This window comes from Balaenoptera ricei, chromosome 10 (assembly GCF_028023285.1).
Source record: "Balaenoptera ricei isolate mBalRic1 chromosome 10, mBalRic1.hap2, whole genome shotgun sequence".
Lineage (NCBI taxonomy): Eukaryota > Metazoa > Chordata > Mammalia > Artiodactyla > Balaenopteridae > Balaenoptera > Balaenoptera ricei.
Genome location: NC_082648.1, coordinates 63,237,360 through 63,257,542, shown reverse-complemented (window position 1 = coordinate 63,257,542; position 20,183 = coordinate 63,237,360). Strand labels below are relative to the sequence as shown.

Genomic DNA, 20,183 nt, shown 5'->3' with positions numbered 1-20,183 from the left:
TCTAGATAGATTCTGAAAGGTAGGGCTGAGAATATTTGGTGATGGATTGGTTTTAGGCTTGAGAGAAAGGAAAGATGAAAAGCGACTCTAAGGCTTTTGAGCTGAGCAATCGGAAGGGTGGATTTGTCAATAACTGGAGTGGGGAAGACCACTGTGAAGTCTGATTTGGGGAGGTTAAATTTGAATACTAAGTGGGAATGCCACTGTTTCCTTTTTGTAAAAGATTAAAAACAAGTTGAAGCAAAATAAAATGTTTTTGAAAGTTTCCTCCAACCTACACATAATGCAGAGCTTGGCTTCTACTTAAACATATCTGTCAATTTAATCTTTTAAATTTACCTTATATAATGCTAAACATCTTTTTGGTGCCTGTTAAAATAAATCACTATTTAGGAAAAACAGATATTAGTGGGTAAATAAATAAAATTATAAGGTATCCTCGTAAATTTGTTCCCCAATAGTACATACTTAAGATTTATCATTCATTCATTGAATAAATAGCAAGTGCTCACTACATGTGGTCCTGTTCTGGCACCAGGGATCCTGCAATGAAAAAGACAGACAAGGTTCCTGCCCTCCTGGAACTTGTATCAGGAGAGGCAGGCAACAAGTCATAAACAAATGTATAATAAAGTTTCATGTAGCAATCAAAGGTCATGAAGACAGCAAAGATTATGAAGATGGAATGTAACCTTTCAAGGAAGATCTAAAGTAAGAACAAATCCTGGGGGAAAGACTCTTGAAATCTATTATGTTTTTGACAAGTTGCTATCGTATTGGGGCATTATTTTTTGTTAAGCTCATGTAAGCACATCCTATATTCAGAGAAAAATTTAGTGTTTATCTCTTTAGGATCCTTGTCAAAAGTTCAGAAATAGCAGACATAAAACCAATGAATCACCGAAGTAGTAATTAGTAAAAGTTTTGTGCACACACCAAAAAGACAGTTTGTGAACTGGGAGTACTCAAATCAGACATGGGATGAGACTCAGGAATCTATTGTTATAAAGCAGTTTATGTAGTGAGGCGGCAGTGACTTTATTCTTCACAGTGGTTGGTTATAATATGAAAATTTTCTTAAATGATAGGGGATTGGTTAGTGGGTATCAATTTGGGGGAACAGTTTACGTTTTGCTTATGATTTCCAGAGACACAAGCAAGAAATGACCCAGGTCAAGTTAGTCTCACTTGTCTTGCAAAATAAGCTAAATTAAGCTTTGCTTTTATGACTAAACTGGTATTGTCTGCTCAGGGAATTTTCAAGGCTGATCTCTGTTTGTGTTTGATTTTAACAATCTCAAAGGATACACCCCATCTACTGGTACTTTACTTGCGAACTTAATTTTATAAAGGAGTGACATGCCCATATTTATTAAGTTCACAAAGACTCAAATGGACAATTATAATAGTTGCTACTTTTTATGAAATGCTTACTATATGTCGGGTACTTTTATAAGTGTTGGACATGTATCATCTCATTTATCATTTTCGTGTGTGTGAAGTAGTTACTAATGTTAATTCCCATTTTATCTATGAGTAAACCGAGGCACAGAGGTGTCGTCTAGCTAGAAAGTGGGAGAGCTGGATTCAAACAGGCAGTCTGATTGTCAGAGCCTGTACTCTTAATTTGACATATCCAGTGATCATTTTATCCTTTATCTTGTTAAAAACAAATATTCTAAGTATGTGTGTGAGGGTTCACTTATTGCTTCACGTCTAGTGTGTACAAGGTGCAGAAGCCATCACAGATGATCTTACAACTCTGGATAGGAAAGCCCTCCTACAGCAAGGTTATGCAGACAACCCTTACATCACACAACAGAGTACAAGAAAATCTGATGCTGTAAGTTATTGGTATTTTTACTCATTCGATAAGATAATTTGCCCTCCAAGATTTTACAGACTTAAAATTGAATAGATAATTGCAATAGTTGAATTTGGACTGAGGCGAATATTCATTAATATGCAAATTCAGTCCTCACTCTTACCACAGATTGGCATTTGGTATGTTTACTGTGGAAAAATCATCTTGAATCTTTGGGAGTTCGTAAAAATTTAGTTTATACTGTTCAAAATGTTCATTGACCACTACTTATGACAATGGGCTAATCTGCATCACCCCTTCCCCCAGAGAGAAGTAGCTGGATGATTTATTTTTTATTTTTTGAAAGTTACACACTAATAAAACTGTAGAAACTCAGGCCAATTAAGAAAAATGGCAGGGATAAAGCAGTTTTTCTTTAGGAAAAGGGAAACAAAGCTCTAGACTCTCAATATCTCAACTTTAAATTATATGTTTTACAAAATCACTGAGATTGCTTAATGAGTATTACTTAGACCAGTTCTCGTACAAATAGATGGTTATAACATTTCTATAGTGTCCTGATGTAAGCAGACCAAGCTGCTTGGAGTTGAAGTCCGCTGGCTACCTAGACACCTCCAGGTGATTAAAATCTTAGGCACACCTGTAATGGATTGATGGAATATCAGTATGTGTTGGCTCAAGAGTTGAGAAAATTCTGCTTTAGATGGCCTAAATAATAATAAAACATGGATTTAACTAGTTACATTATCATTATCATTGAGGGGAAATTCAAAATAGATTTTATTTGGATAACAATCATCCAGAATCAATACATTTTGAACTGACAGCGATTTGTAATCAATCTCTGGGCCAGCTGGACTGATTTTCTGTGGCTGTCCCAAGTTAGTAATTTGTTCTTTTACTAAAATCACATATACATTATTTTCTATGCCTATTATTGTGTAGATATTTATACTTAATAGAATAAGGAGTATTGCCAGGATGAAAAAAAAATTTAAAAAGCGACTTTATAGGGCAAAGTTTTGTCCCAGATAGGGCTTATTTTGATATATTCCTGAAGTTATACTTGCATGGATGTTACTTAAGGCGCATTGGGTACTGTTCTTGGTATAATCCAAAGCCATTTGGGTGTCAGTGAATTTCTTTTCCTTATAATTACTTTCTTAGTGACATCATATCTAAATTCACCGTCAAGCACATTTTACTCTATTGTGGTAGCACTAATTTATCAGGTTTTTAAAGGAAAGTTTATGTGAGTAAACTTTGAATGCATCTGAAATTAGTACCAATTTACTTTTAAAATGTAGGTGGAAACACTTCAATTTAGTTTTTAACTAAATAAACAACAGAAGCAGTGACCCTGTGGTTTTTATGTCCATCTCTTCTAGTTTGTCATTTTTCAGTGTTATCAGATCCTTTGCATCTGTGTGACTTCTGCTTCTAATCTGCTTTCTGTTTACACAGACCTCTAAATCAGTGTGCCTGACGGTGGTTCTAACCTTTCCTCCAAAGTGTAAGCCACCATAAATGTCAACGCCCAAGGTGGGCTTTCAGCGTGGACTCTGTATTCATTAACGTCACCTCTTTTGCTTGCTTCTGGGTTTTACATCCATTGTCTGGCCAATATGGAAATCTCCTATGATTTCTAACAAAATTTAAGTGTATTATTTTTTAGGAAATAAATGTATTTTTAGGTTAAAAAATTGGAATTTAAATTTATTAATGATGAATATAGTAATCTATATTTAAGAAAGAAACTGGAAGTGTTTAACTTATATTTTAGGACTCTTGTGTTAACTATAGGATTGTTCTGCCTTATGGACAGTGACATTTTCTTTATTTTCTCTTCTCAGGAAACTGTGGCTGCAGAGAAGAAGAAACAGACTGTTGCAGAGCAAGTGACGACAGACCACTTATCCAGGTAAGGGTTAGTAACTCGTAATAGAAATCCATTCAGAAGGTATTCATTAAATTTCTTTTTTTGTACATGACACCCATATCTTTGGGTGTCAATCAACAAGTGGTCAACTCAGAAGTTTCCACACTTTCTGTGTTCACTGCACTTGTTGTGTTTTAGTTAATTTTTTCACCAGACTCCTTGGCCAATAGAAATACCCAACAGTTCTATTTATTAACTATTTTTGTCTAAACAACTTAGTAAATATTTACTTTCTAACAACTTAATGGTCATCTGAAAAATAATACACATAAATTGAAAGAAAAAATATTTTAATTTCATTCTTAAATAAGCACAATTACCTACTAATGGGATGTCTGCACTTCTTGGCACCACACAATCTCTCAAACCTTAGAATTGTGTAGGATTTTGCCACCCTCACTTTCTAGTCCACATGGCACTTGCTTTTTATCACAGCAACTCTAGAAAAGCCGGCTTTGCAAAGCTGTGATATCATTCATTGGAGGAGTGTAGCATGATATCTTGTTGAAACTGTGAATTATCTTGAACTAGTAGTTTTTGTGGTATCCAACAAATATGAAGTATCACTATGTCCCTCAAAAGTTAAAAATATCTAGAGGTGTCCCTGTGAGTTCCCTGTGACATCCCAGTGTGACTTAGTGCACAGTTTGGGAACTGTGAGACCATCAAGAATTTTAAAACCTAATGTAAAGTTTCACAACCCTTAGAAAACTATATAAAGTTTCAATACCTGCTGTGCTAAATTGCATGAATATGTAAGTATTGTAGGATTCAGAAGAGGCTGGAATAGTCTATGAAGTCTTCAAGGAAGAAGTAAGACTTAAGTTTAGCTTTGAAAAAAATAATCGTTTCGTTGGGTGGCAGAGAGAAAGAATGATGGTCTACATGCATGTGTCTTAGTTAATTCTTTGAAACAATTTATTTTACTTACAGTCTTCGGTGTATCTCCTTCCATTATCTCATGAACTGACTTTATGTTTTCACCCCCAAAATGCCACCACAGCGTCTCTTCATAAGATAACTAGCGACATACATATTGCTGGACTAATGGTGATTTCTTGGTTCTCATTTACTTGACCCATCAGCGACATCTGTCTGGGTTGAAAACTTTCTTCCCTTCAAAGCACTTTTCTTTTTCTCCCTTGACTTCCGGCATAGCACACTTGGCTCGTTTTTCCTCCTACCTTCCACTCCTCAGCCTCCTCTCCTGGTTCCTCTTCATCTCTCCAGTCTTTATACATGGCAATACACAAGGGCTCAATTCTTAGACTTCTACATTTACTTCCTAAGTGATCTCACCCAGTATCATGTCTTCAGGAATCATCTACCTGCTGATGCTTCCCTAATCCAAGATCCCAAAGTAACATTTTCCAAACTGGGTTCCTGAAAGTGGTTTCCCTTCCCTTCCCTCATGATGAAATCCTCTTTAGTTTTCCTCCATGGCAACCCCATTCTTTAAGTTATTTAGGCCTAAAATCTTGGTGATGCATTTAATCCCTCTCTTTCACTCAAATCCTATGCAGTTTGTCAGCAAACACTCTCAGGTCTACCATCAGAATAAACTTACCCCCTCTGCGGCCACCATCCCTGTTCACACTGTCATCTTCTTTTTTTTTTTAATTTAATTTTATTTATTTTTTTATACAGCAGGTCCTTATTAGTCATCCATTTTAAACACATCAGTGTATACATGTCAATCCCAATCGCCCAATTCATCACACCCCCCCACCACCGCCACTTTCCCCCCTTGGTGTCCATACGTTTGTTCTCTACATCTATATCTCTATTTCTGCCCTGCAAACCAGTTCATCTGTACCATTTTTCTAGGTTCCACATGTATGCGTTAATATATGATATTTATTTTTCTTTTTTTTTTAGCATCTTTATTGGAGTATAATTGCTTTACAATGGTGTGTTAGTTTCTGCTGTATAAAAAAGTGAATCAGCTATACATATACATATATCCCCATATCCCCTCCCTCTTGTGTCTCCCTCCCTCCCTCCCTATCTGGCCCCTCTAGGTGGTCACAAAGCACAGAGCTGATCTCCCTGTGCTATGAGGCTGCTTCCTACTAGCTATCTAGTTTACATTTGGTAGTGTATATATGTCAATGCCATCTTCTCACTTCGTCCCAGCTTCCCCTTCCCCTCCCCATGTCCTCAAGTCCATTCTCTACGTCTGCGTCTTTATTCCTGTCCTGCCCCTAGGTTCTTCAGAACCATTTTTTTTAAACACATATATATGTATTAGCATACAGTATCTGTTTTTCTCTTTCTGACTTACTTCACTCTGTATGACAGTCTCTAGATCCATCCACGTCTCTACAAATGACCCAATTTCGTTCCTTTTTATGGCTGAGTAATATTCCATTGTATATATATGTACCATCTTCTTTATCCATTCGTCTATCGATGGGCATTCAGGTTGCTTCCATGACCTGGCTATTGTAAATAGTGCTGCAATGAATATTGGGGTGCATGTGTCTTTTTGAATTATGGTTTTCTCTGGGTATATGCCCAGTAGTGGGATTGCTGGGTCATATGGTAATTCTATTTTTGGTTTTTTAAGGAACCTCCATACTGTTCTCCATAGTGGCTATATCAATTTACATTCCCACCAACAGTGCAAGAGGGTTCCCTTTTCGCCACACCCTCTCCAGCACTTGTTATTTGTAGATTTTCTGATGATGCCCATTCTAACTGGTGTGAGGTGATACTTCATTGTAGTTTTGATTTGCATTTCTCTAATAATTAGTGATGTTAAGCAGCTTTTCACGTGCTTCTTGGCCACCTGTATGTCTTCTTTGGAGAGATGTCTATTTAGGTCTTCTGCCCATTTTTGGATTGGGTTGTTTTTTTTTTAATATTGAGCTGCATGAGTTGTTTATATATTTTGGAGATTAATCCTTTGCCAGTTGCTTCGTTTGCAAATATTTTCTCCCATTCTGAGGGTTGTGTTTTTGTCTTGTTTGTAGTTTACTTTGCTTTGCAAAAGCTTTTAAGTTTTATTAGGTCCCATTTGTTTATTTTGTTTTTATTTCCATTACTGTAGGAGTTGGATCAAAAAAGATCTTGCTGCGATTTATGTCAGAGGGTGTTCTTCCTATGTTTTCCTCTAAGAGTTTTATAGTGTCTGGTCTTACATTTAGGTCTCTAATCCATTTTGAGTTAATTTTTGTGTATGGTGTTAGGGAGTGTTCTAATTTCATTCTTTTACGTGTAGCTATCCAGTTTTCCCAGCACCACTTATCGAAGAGATTGTCTTTTCTCCATTGGCACACTGTCATCTTCTGTCTCCTGGATTATTTCAGACACTTTTTAACTGGACTCATTGTATCTGCATTTGCCCCTATTGGTCTTTTCTCAACCCAGCAGCCAGAGTGAGTCCATTAAAAGGCAAGTCAGGGCTTCCCTGGTGGCGCAGTGGTTGAGAATCTGCCTGCTAATGCAGGGGACACAGGTTCGTGCCCTGGTCTGGGAAGATCCCACATGCCGCGGAGCAACTAGACCCGTGAGCCACAACTACTGAGCCTGCGCGTCTGGAGCCTGTGCTCCGCAACAAGAGAGGCCACGATAGTGAGAGGCCCGTGCACTGCGATGAAGAGTGGCCCCCGCTTGCCGCAACTAGAGAAAGCCCTAGCACAGAAACGAAGACCCAACATAGCAATCAAGCAATCAATCAATCAATAAATTAAAACTTTAAAAAAAAAAAAAAAAGGCAAGTCAGATCAAACCCTCCAGTAATTTCCCATCTCAATCAGAGTAAAATCTATAAGACCTATGTATTGGTTATATATCACCATAAAACCTAGTAGCTTAAAACAGCAGTCATGAATGATAGCTCATCTATCTTCAGGTCAGCTGTCCAGGCTAGGCTTGGCTGAATAGCTCTTTCACTTACTTTTGCCAGTTATATATGAGTAAAAGCAATGGGCTTAATTCTGAGCTTAAGCCTTAAGAAACCTCATGTGTTTCCATTTGCCTTTTTGTGCTTGGTCAACCCACTGGTCTCAAGAAGAAAACACTTTTATAAATGCAGCCAGGCCACTTAGCCAAGATTATCCTAGATGAGCAGATCTCCAACCAACCTACCCTTGCATGAATTAGTTCAATTGAGATCAGCAGAGCCATCCAGCTGCCAAAGCAAATCAAATAGCTAAGCTTAAAGCCAAAGGGAAAGAAAGTTCACTACACTTATAATGAGGCCATGGCAAGGATGTGGATCAGGAGTGCTGAAAAACTGAGGTCAATAATACGTTCTCCCCAAGCCCTGCATGATTTGCCCACCGTTAGACCCTGGACCCCTTTTCCTACTTCTCTCCCTCTTGTTTACTCTGCTCCACCATCTGGCTTCCTCCCTGTTCTGAAACATAGCTGGTTCACTTCTGTCTCAGGTGCTTTGCATTTATTTCCCTCTCTGCTTGAAATGCTTTTCCCACAGAAATCCATATGGCTGCTTACTTACTTTGCTTTCTGTCTTTATTCAGAAGTCACTAGCACATTGTCTTTTTGTTTAAAGAATAGTAAGAGGAAGACATGAAGCTCTGAGTTCCCTCAAAAATTTCAATTTATTTTTAGATAACGCTTATGGAAAAAGAGAGAAATAAGAATATTCACTTTTTTATGGTCAGTGTTTTTTAATTATTAAATTTATTCATTTAACATCTGACAGATCATGTATTCTGCCAGTAGTATAAATTGGCATTTGTATATGAGCTTTTCCAACTGCTTATAAATATGTGGATGCTAGAGCAATTCATTATAACATTTAATTGTCAGACTTTGCATTTTCCTGAATAGGGCTGTAATCAGTGATCCAGAACAAAATTTAACCACTGAGAAGCAAGAAATTGCTCATATCCTTTCAAATTCAAAGCTGGTACCTCTTCGATTTAGGAAAAGAACACTACATGAAACAAAGTAAGAAGGTTTTACTTATATAAAATGAGAATGTAGTATGTTATAAATGTATTTTTCAAATGTACTTTTGTATCTAATGGAAAAGTTTTTCTGCATGTTTTTGCTTTTTTCTATATAAAGGAAAGTGGAATTTTTGGAGTTCAGATCCCAGTTCTGCCACTTTAAGATATTGGGGTACACTTTGCCCTCCAGATGTTGTATTTAGAATTTAGGAATCATAGCCAGAACCTTAGGCGATAATATGTGTGAAAAGACACAATATAGTAACTGAGACATTTGTATGTGCACAATATATATTGGCTGAATTTCAATGACATAATATATTCAAAATTAGTATTGTTTAAAAATTATTACTTTCTGCCTTTTACTTTGTACTTTATAAAATCTTTTGTTTGGTATGGACTTTTACAGTCTGCTAGTGCAGTCCCCTGAAATTTCTCAGTGACTTCACGGACAGTTGACATCTAGCCTCAGATTTAAGAGAATAGAAAACCCACCAGTTCCTGCAGCAGTTCTTTTATATTTTCAGACTGCCATAATTGTTAGTACTTTCTTATAACTTTTATCTTTTTATCTCATTCTTATTTTCTGGAAGCCTTTGTTTCCATGTCTTTAAATATTGGAAGGTATCATGTATTAATTTCCTAATGCTGCTGTAACAGATTACCACAAATGGTATTTTAAAACAACACAAATTTATTCTCCTCCAGTTCTGGAGGTCAGAAGCCTAAAATCAAGGTGTTGACAGGGCTGCATTCCTTCTGGAGGCTTCAGGGAAGAATTCATTTCTTTGCCTTTTTCAGTCTTTAGGGGCTACCTTTATTCCTTGGCTTGTGGCCCCTTCGTCCATCTTCAAAGCCGGTAATGGCTCGTGTTATATCAGTCTGAGGCTCCTCTTCTGTAGTCACATATCTCTCTGCTTTCCTCTTATAAAAACACTTGTGATTGCATTGAACCCACCTGGATAATCCTGGTTAATCTCCTCATTTCCAGATCTTTAACTTAATCACATTTGCAAAGTCCCTCTTAACCATATCATGTAAATTAACTAATTACGTGTTCTGAGGATTAGGATATGAATATCTTTCGGAGGCCATCATTCAGCTACCATATACCTAAACATCTCTTTCTTAAAGTAAACTTTTATAGAAATAAAACATTGATTCACAAAGTATACACATTTTAAATGTACACCATAGGAATTTTCACAAACTGAACAATACTCATGTATCATTCCTAGACCAAGAAATAGGACATTACCCCAGAAACCCTCCATGTGCTTCCCCTCAGCCAGTACCCACCTCCTCTGCCATACCAGGTTAACCTCTCTCCCTTGATATTGTAAATATAACTATCTAGTTATATACTTAACATGAAATCGCAAAATTTGGACGCTGTGTCTGGCTTCTTTTGCTCAACATTATGTTTGTGAATTTTATCCATGTTATTTGTAGTTGTCCTTTATTCTCATTACTGTACAGTATTTTATTGTATAAATATAGCACAGTTTATTTACTCACAGCTGTTGGTGGACATTTGGCAATTTATGAATAGTGCCGCCGTGAACTTCTGTGCATTTTTTTTGTGAACATATGTACCCATTTCTGCTTAATACACACTTACAAGTGGAATCGCTGGCCCATTTAGTATGCATATGTTCAGCTTTAAAAAATACTGCCAAATAGTTTTCCAAAGTGGTTGCTGCAATTAAAACTCCCACCAGTAGCAGTGGGAAGGTGCCAGTGGCGCCATATCTTTGCCAGTGCTGGGAATTGTCTATATTTTTCATTTTAGTTCTTCTTATGGGTATATATTGGTGATTTTCACTTGCATTTCACTGGAGACTAATGATGTTGAGCACTTTTCATATGTATATTGGTCATTTGGATATCCTCTTATAGGAAATGTCCATCTAAGTCTATTGGGTTATCTTTTTCATATTGATTTGTGGAACTTACTTCTATATTCTAGTTATGCGTCCTTTTTTTTTTTAATTTTTTTTAATTTTTGGCTGTGTTGGGTCTTCGTTTCTGTCCGAGGGCTTTCTCCAGTTGCGGCGAGCGGGGGCCACTCTTCATCGCGGTGCGCGGGCCTCTCACTATCGTGGCCTCTCCCGTTGCGGAGCACAGGCTCCAGACGCGCAGGCTCAGTAGTTGTGGCTCACGGGCTTAGTTGCTCCGCGGCATGTGGGATCTTCCCACACCAGGGCTCGAACCCGTGTGCCCTGCATTGGCAGGCAGATTCTTAACCACTGCGCCACCAGGGAAGCCCCATGCGTCCTTTTTAAGCTATATTTATTGGATGTATCTTTTCCTTCCCTGTGGTCACCTTTTCATTCTCTTGACCATGTCTTTTGATGAACAAGAGTTGCTAAGTTTATAATAGACCAGTTTACCAATCTTTCCATTTATTGTTAGTGTCTTTTGTGTCTTCTTTACAAAATCTCTCCCTACCACCAACTCATCCCTCTGACTCGTAATGCCACTCAGGTCATATGCGAAGTTGTTATAAATGCATGGTTCGTTTCTAGGCTTTTTTTTTCAGTCTCATCTACCTGTTATGCATTCCTGGACCAATATTATCCTGTCTTAATTAGTATTGTTATATATTAAATACCTAAAGCTTGTTTAGCTTTAATATTGTCTTGGCATACTCGGCTCGTTCCTCTTCAATATAAATTTTAGATTTAGCTAGTCTAGTTCTATGAAAAATCCTACAGGGGTATTGCTTACAATTATTGCAGTGATAGGCTTCACTCCCCTTATTCATTATTCCCAGAGGAGGAGGAGAAAATTCTGCTTCATAGAGTGGGAAGCAGGAATTGGCATGTGTAGTGCAGCCCTTCCTCTCTTTTTCTTAGGAGCCAGCTGTCTGCAGAAGTGCACATTCTCACCTATGCACTAACTTTTACAGGGTTCCTCCCTAGCTGGAATGAGTGCGTTGATCTGTTTAATTCTAGTGTTAAGGACTTAGGTTATTGCTGCTACATTTCTAAGCCATGGTTTCCAAGTGCTTTATCAATAATAAAATTCATATGTAAGTCTTCATCTGCCTGATTCTTATTTCTCTATTGGTTAAGAACTTGAAGATGTATTGGTGCTACTTATTGGATACATAAAACCCCAACATGGAACTTTCCATTTTATAATATAAATGCCTATTTAATTATTTTATGTTTTCAAAAAGACTCTAGACTCTTTGAAGCTATTATGTCAACCTATCACTGTTAAACTGAGTTCTGTTTACCTTTAAGAAGCAATATAATGTAATGGTTATGAGCAATTTTCTTTGGCTCTGCCATGTGCTAACTGTATAACTCTGTAAACTTTGTTTTTAGAATGTGGATAATAGTACTTACTTCCTAGAGTTATTGCAAGCATTAAGTGAACCAATACACATTAAAATGATTTTAACACAGACTACTGTCTAAGAAGTTCTTAATAAATAGTAGCTATTATTATTACTTTCATTTTCTCAGCATTCAGAATTGTTTCAGGCACATAGGGGGCATTCAATAAACACATTAATACTAACGGATTAAATTGAATTAAGATGACCAAGATTTCATGGCTCCACTCTGTGTTCACAAACTCTCATTTGGTTTACAGATTCTTATTTGCTCTATCCTGCTTACCTTTCATAGAGACCTAGATTTTATAGAGGTATAACTTTTCAAGATCTCAATGAGCTACAGACTTACTTACTATTTACATTATTGCAATTTCATTATACTTGCAGTTTTATGGGAATATCATAAAATTGCTTAGGAAGGGAAGTAAAGAAACATCACCAAATCTTCAGATTTCTTAATATAAAGGAGATTATTGGTAGTAGGGTGTCAAAGTGTGTGTCATTGGGTTTTGCTTTATATTATGAAACAGAATTTTAGGACTGGCAGTCTTTGTGAGATAGTTCAATGCTATCTAAAGGCCATAAAGATTAAATAACTGATCTGAGTTTCACAGCTAGAACTATGGCCAAGACTGGAACCTCATCCAGCACTCTTTTTCTCTACTCTATTTTGGCAAAGAATGTTTTCAGCTACGCATAACTGAAAACCTGACTGACAGTGGCTTAAACAAGTCACGATTTATTTTCCTTATACAACCAGCTGCTTGGAGGTAGGCAAGTTGGTTTTAGTTCAGTGGCTCAGTGAGGCGCAGCTCTGGGCTGGCTTCCCTGAGATTGTATTCGCCTCTCCGACATGGTTGCCTGGTGGCTACAATGGCTCCTAGCATCATATCCCTGCCATGTTCGCAGGCAGGAACTCTTCCCGTGCCACTCTCTTATCAGGACAAAAGAAAGTCTTTCCTGGAAGTTTACTGAAAGAACTGGGTCCCTTAGTCACTTCTAATTGCAAGAGGCTAAGAAAGCAAATTCTGTGGTGGGAGAGAGGCAAAGAAGAGGGTTAGAAATGGCTGTCGGGTAGCCCTGCAACTGTGCCAGGCACAAATGTGCTATCTCTGCTCCGTACTGACTTTGTAGCACTTTGATATAAGTTCTAACGTTAAAGTCATTCATGTATTATATACCGTAGCTCTGGGCAATTTCTTCTCTGTCTGCCACAGCTAGCAATCTGGAATAAAAAGAGGTTTATACCTCATCTTTATCCAATATGTGCATTTTCAAAATATTAATTTTTTTTGGTACTTTTATCGTTTACATCAAATTTAAATTTGTAATTTAAATATAATTATTAACAATTTTATTTCTTAACATGATAAGAACTCAGTCTACATTAACTGAAAGTATGCTTTCTCATAAAGTACAATTTGATGGTAGGATCATATCAAGGTAATTGTCATTTTACTAAACTTTTTAATCCTATGATTATAAAAAGGTATTTTCTTTTCAAATAGAAATAGCAATAATAATATTAGTTAAATTTGTCACATTTAAGTGAAAAATGTGAATTTAGCACAAACGTTTTTAGGTAATATATATTTAATCTGTTACAAAAATTATGGGAAGTATGAGTCTAAAAGAAAAACATTTCAATTAGAAGTTATTTAAAATGTGATTTTAAAATGTCTTTCAAAAAGAAATTTACAGGTGAATCTTTAAAGATACATATTACTACTAGAAGATTCTAAACTATTTAAAAATCAACGCTTATGTAAGCTGCTTTATTTAATTTCATTTTAATGGCTTAAGTTAACACTAAACTATTGGTAGATGTAAAGTGACAAATTCTTAAATCTGTTATCCAGTCTTATAAACTTCCAGTAATACATAATGCTACTTGATGTTCTACATGAATATTAAAGGTAGGGTGTTTTTTTAAAAATTATATTTGTTCAGTGATTTTAAACTTGCCGTGAGAAAAGGTAATAAATGTATATCTATCTCTGAGTGGCTTCTTGCAAGCTCAACATTTTTTTTTAAGGTCTTTCACTGTATCTTACGTCTATGCCAAAATAGTAATCTATATTGTAATATATCCATATTCGTATCAGTGTAAGATAAAGCTTTTTTCTCCATCCAAATCTGACTTAAGTTGACACTTCAGCAATCTCTGTCATGGTTTCCCATAACTCTTGCCCATTACCACACATTTGAGCGAGTCCTGTTATCCCTCCTTGATATACACTATCCATTTATTATTAAATATGAAAAGTATCCTACTTGAAAATCTTTGATATTATTCTGCTTTTCTAGAAATGGACGTGATGCTTGCAGAGAGCTGGTTGGGCTCTTTTTTACTCATGACCAGTCCCTTACAATTTATGAGTATCGGCAATTTGGGAAAAATAGGTATGCCATAAAACATTGTTACAACTCTCAAGATGATTACTTCCCAGAGAAGCTGAATAACTTTACATTTTTGTCATTTAACTTCTAGAACAAATGTGCTTCCTTTTATTCAAAAAAACATTTATTGTCATCAGCATGGACAAAGAAAAGGAAAACAATACCAACTTGGTGATTTTTATACTGTAAGTTGAGCGTGTGTGCGCGCACATATGTTTTACTCACTGGTGTTGGATTTTGAGGGGTCCTGTGGGGCTAGCGGAGCAGAGTTTCTAGTTTCCAGTTTATTTTTTTCCCTCCTTCCTGAGCAGGGACATTTGTGTTGGCTAATGGTTGATATTTCCCCAGGAGGTTCTGTCTCTCAGCTCCAGATCCCAATGGTCTGAATCTAAGCATAGCACTTATTCCCTGTAACACTCCCTCCACCACCACCAATTCCACAATATAAGCCCAGGAGAGCTTGTCTCTTGGTACTTTTAAAGGCCCTGCCAGGCTATACCACTGGGTAAGTGGCCACTTCAATAGTACCAGGAGTAATTCTCCACCTAATGCAGGCTTATCTTCTGAGGACACAAATTTTTCTCCACATGGGGCACTTGGCTTCTGGAGCCATCATATATCTCCTAGTTAGCTTATCTTCCTTGTGATTTCCCTGCCTTGCACATGTCCTGGCGTACAGCGTATAAAAAGGATTCCCTAGCATGAGTCCATCATAGGTAATGTCAGAATTTGTATAGTGCTCTTAAATTTTAAATTGTTACATTCATGTCATCTCATGATTAAAATGTAGCACTATCCACAGTGATCATGTAACAAAAATATACTCATAAGCCAAATCACTGGAAATGGAACTGTGAATAACTTAAAAACATTCCCTGCTTTTGTGGGAATTACAGTCTAATGGGAAACAGTCAGAAGGGCCAGATAGGAGGGGCAATGACCCAGTTTTGTCGAGTCAAAGGAGGCTTCTTGGAGAAAGTGCCATCTAACCTTGACCTAGGTAGGCTGGGATACGTAGATGGAAGAGGGTAGGGAAAGGCTTCCAGGTGGAGGAGACAGCTGGTGCAAAGAACAAAAGCATGAAAGACATGGCTTTTTTTGAGAACTGAAAGTAGTTCAGTGTTGTTGAACTCTGCTTCAAGGTGGGGGTGGGCAAGAGACGAATCAGAGCTTATTAAGGGCGGCCTTTTGTTAAAGACTTGTCGAAAATGTCTTGGGGAGTCACTGAAAGGGAAGAGGTGGATGAAATGAAGGGAGGTGGCATCATCAGGTTTGTGATTTAGAAAGACTTCTCTGGTGCAGTGTGGGGAATGGATTGAAGACTAGTACAAAGGACCAGATTGGACTGAACTACATTAATCTAGGAAGGCAGTTGAGACAACCTGAATTAGGCGAGTGACTGTGGCTATGAAGTTAATTAGAAAAATTTTTTTAAAAATCTTCAGGCAGTAGAATCATAAGATGTAGTGACCAGCTGGGTGAGGAGTTGGGGGTGAGGAAAACCTTTACATCTAAAACTTGGATTTAATACATTATGCATACACTCTATATCTGTATCTATTATCTATATCTATAGCTGTGTGTATGTCTCTTAAGCCAGCCTCTAGAGATTGAGAAAAGTAGCTCCAACTCACATTTCACAACCTGTAGGAAGAATGTTTAATGCCTATCCCAGAGAGATTAAAGTTACCTCTAGCCCTGAGCTGCTGTCTCTAATAATTTATTTGTTCTTACTGTCCCTGTTCCATATTACTTGAACCAGATGTGGAGCTTTGCTCCCTCTTATGATTTCCAAGAAAAAGAGAGAGGGAGAGAGAGAGAAGAGGGAAGGAAGGAAAGAAAGGAGGAAGGGAGGGAGGGAGGGAGGAAGGGAGGAATGGAGCAAAAGAGAGAGAGAAGGAAAGAGAAAAAGAGAGAGAGAAAGAGCCACACACAAACTATATATATGATACCTTGGGTGTGTGGCAGACATTTTGAAGGGGATATGGAGGGAGGTTTATATTGCAGCAGTGTACGGAATTTACAATTTGTTATTAGACATTCTTATTCTTAAAAATATGTCCTTTGAATATTTCCCATGGTAAAGGCTCTCCTCTCAATTTTCTGACTCCTTCCACCTCTTGCTCTTCCCCACAATCTTCTATTTCTTTGTGCAGAAATATTCAACCTTATCTTTCTTTTTGGGGGGCGCTGGGTCTCTTTTGCCTTCCAGGTGTTGCTCTGGAACTTATCTTTTCATTTCTATATACCCCATCAAGGTCTTTTTTCTAAATACTCCCTAAAATAAATTGTAATGCCAGCTGTTAAGATAATACTTATAGAAACATGCACTTGTGTCCTAGACACACACACATAAAAGTGCACCCACATATGTTCACTCACATACATACGTATATTGCTTTGGATGCACTGACACAGACCTCATAGATGTACCGTTACGCACACATGTATGTATACACACATATGCTTATATGCATAACACTGCTACACATATCATGTAGTCTCTTTAATTGCTTAAATAATAATTTCAAGAAAATTTATATACATTTCAAAGAGTGAAGAAGGTACTTATAGTTACAAGTTTTCTAAAGTAAATGCTCCAGGATAAAGGAGAGGAGAGAAATCTCTTCCCTTATTTTCAAAAGAGATAATTAAGCCTCTTACTTTAAATTTGTGTTTGTCCATATTTGACCATATTTATTTGAGAAACTCAGAAATTAAAATAATAACAATTTTCTAAGTTTGGATTAAGGATTTTTGAGGGGAATTTTTTCAGCAAAGCCTTGATACTCTAAATAGCTTAAAATTCGTTTTACATTTATGTAATGTTTGTCATCAAAAGACCAGGTGAAAGAGGGTGATGAACCTGTCATAGTTCATCAATTTGCAGCACATCTTTCTGTGGATCAATAGCTCTATTTCTGTATTTTGCGGTGTCATAATTTCCACTGAAATAACTTGTCCTTTCTTCCTCTGATTCTAAAAAACAATTGGAGTTCTTATTTTTTTCACATGAATTGTTAAATCTAAGATTGTTCTAATTGGGAGATTGGGAAATTAGTTCTCCTATTTTCCTATATTATTAGCTGAAGCCTGTGTGGTTTCTAAATATTCTCTCAATATACTTTTTTATTAGTATAAAAGTATATCACATCAGATATAATCAAACTTGAATATTTAAAATTAGTATTAGTTGTAGTTTACTTCTTATATATTTTATAGTTTAAATAATTCAATTTGTTCATTTCTTTAGGGTGCAAACTTGACATTTTTGAGCTCTGATCATCCCAGACTTCCAGAAAGCATAAAAGAAAACACATTGCTTACACTTCGAATCACAAATATTGATCAGAGAGCTTTGGATTCTCTCAAGTAAGTCAAACATGCATTTGTCATTTTGGAGGTAAGTGAAAACATTATGTTTATTATATTAAAATGAGATTCTATATCAAAGCATTTTGATTTTAGTTAAGATTTATATTTAAAAAAATAAAGCATAGCTATACATATCTATTTTATGTGCTATATCTTGTACTCAAATACACTCCATGTGTGGGAACAGTTATAATCAAGTAGAAATTTAAAATGTCCCATTTTAAGTTAGTTAAAGTACTTTATTAATTTGCCTGTGCTATAACACTTTTATTTTACCGAATGCTACCAAAATAATACATTTTAAAAGATGGGATACAATACAATATAATAACAACTTTTTCCACATTTTTAGTGTGATGCTTTTTTTAAGCACTAAAAAAAGTCTTGGGTCCCACATGCTTGTGGTGTTCATTGATTGATAATACATATAATGAAAAAACAATGCTATGAATCAAAAGCTTTTAAATGAATTTTGGGGTTTTTTTTTTCTTATCACAGAAAACATATATGCCATTCTTGTGGAGTGTTTTTTGGTGCTAAATATAATCAAGATAACAATAATTGGTGTACTCTCTGTACATTAGAGGCCATTTGTCATGAATTGGCTATAAGGAAGTCTGTGCTTCTTTGTCTTTTACTGTATTGTTCAATATGATTGCATTTGGTTTTTTTTTTGCTTTTTAAAATAACATTTTTACATTTTATACATTTAAAGGTAAAACTGCTTTTAAATTTAATAGTTTTAATTAAGTATTTTAAAAGAACATTTAAATAGCTACAAAACTGAATATAATGTTTAAAGGTAGTTCTTGGAAGGTTTAAGGATTTTAGCTTTTGATTTATCATATTTAATTCTCCCAAGGATTAAAGCAGGGAGCAAAGGTGGGACTTGATTAATCTCTAAGCACTCTTCCAACTTTCTGTAGCTTATTAAGAGTGAGAATTTATTTGAGAATTTCTTTGAGTCTAGAGCAGGGAAAGCTTAGAGTTTCCATACTCAAGATTGCAAAACAATATATTTTTATCACTGCGAACATGTCAATTGCAGAACTGATTCTGTGGAACATGATGATGTAACCAATGAAGAAGCCAATGATAGATTGGTTTTCAAGGCCATTCAAGGTGTGTGTCATTACTATACTCTTAAGTATTAATTTTCAACCATTTTCTTTGTAAGTAGTAAAGCAGTATTTTCCAGATATTGCTTAGTTTTTTGGCACTTGATTTATATTTCCTATTTGCTTTCCTATCTTTTTATAAATTTATACACACATACATGTTTAAAAATATTTTTAGTATTTCTCCTACTTTAATGATCCTGTCTAACTGAATAACTAGTATTTTATGATTTATGAATTTAAAAATTTTAGAAAGTACTAGATAGTATGGGTTTTATTCATGAAATGAATATAAGTGATTTTTGCAATATAGTACTTGTCTTATGCATTAGATGATATCCTAAAGAGATTTGTGGCGGCCTAGTGTGAAAAAAAAAAAATACTAGACTGGGAGCCAGATTCATGTTTGGAGCCGTTCATCCAGTAGACATATGACTGTGTATACTCTTGCACCTCTTTCATTATATCTAAAATAGGGATAATAACCTCTTTTATTAACTTTCAGAGTTGTTGTAGGTGATAAGTGAAATATATGTAGGTTTTGGTACTCTAAAGCATTTTATAGATTTGTTTCTAGAGTCCACTCTTGTAATCAATACAGTATACTAGGCTCAAATAGACAAGTCCTTTGTTGAATCTCATAGTCAAGAAGGCAGGAAGGCATTAAACAAGTAATCACAGAAGTCAACATATAATTTATAAATTTTGATAAATCCTGATTTATCATATAAAGATGATATGGGAGTAAGAAGACTAAAAACAGATTTAAAAGTTGTCTGGGATTGGTATTTGAACTCTCAAATATTCTTGATGCCATTGTTACTAAATAGTTTTCTCTGTTCTATCACGATCAATATGGTATTTGTCACTATTGTATCTAGTGACATTTGTTTTTTCTTCTAATGTATTATATTTAATAACTGCTCTGGTAAAGTTACCTATATTTTCTCAAGTAAAGATGGCACAAACTGCATCAAATGAAATCTGTCCCACAAAGAGAATGAGCCTAAGAATATAAATTCTTATAAATTCCTAGAAGAAAGGGTTACTTTAAATGTATAAGTATAGGATAGCATTCCAAAGCCTTGATGCTATTTAATATATAACCTACAGTTTGAAGATTTCAAAATACTTTAGAAATTTTGAACTGATGAATTGATGTCAGGCAGATCACTCAAAAATCTGTAATTCAGTTGGTAATTACAAAGAAAGAGGAAAGAGATTAAAGATATGGGCTTGACAGATGAAGAGGAAA

The 20,183-nt window shown here is 35.9% G+C and overlaps 1 protein-coding gene across 1 annotated transcript in view; it reads left to right on the top strand.

Moving 5' to 3' along the window:
- Window positions 1-20,183, top strand: part of CAPS2 (calcyphosine 2) — a 41,406-nt gene that overhangs the window by 7,582 nt on the left and 13,641 nt on the right. Inside the window, 8 exon segments of the mRNA XM_059937378.1 lie at window positions 1,721-1,843; window positions 3,679-3,746; window positions 8,565-8,684; window positions 13,404-13,478; window positions 14,343-14,438; window positions 14,527-14,620; window positions 17,689-17,807; window positions 18,859-18,932. Coding sequence (XP_059793361.1) covers window positions 1,721-1,843; window positions 3,679-3,746; window positions 8,565-8,684; window positions 13,404-13,478; window positions 14,343-14,438; window positions 14,527-14,620; window positions 17,689-17,807; window positions 18,859-18,932 — 769 coding nt within the window.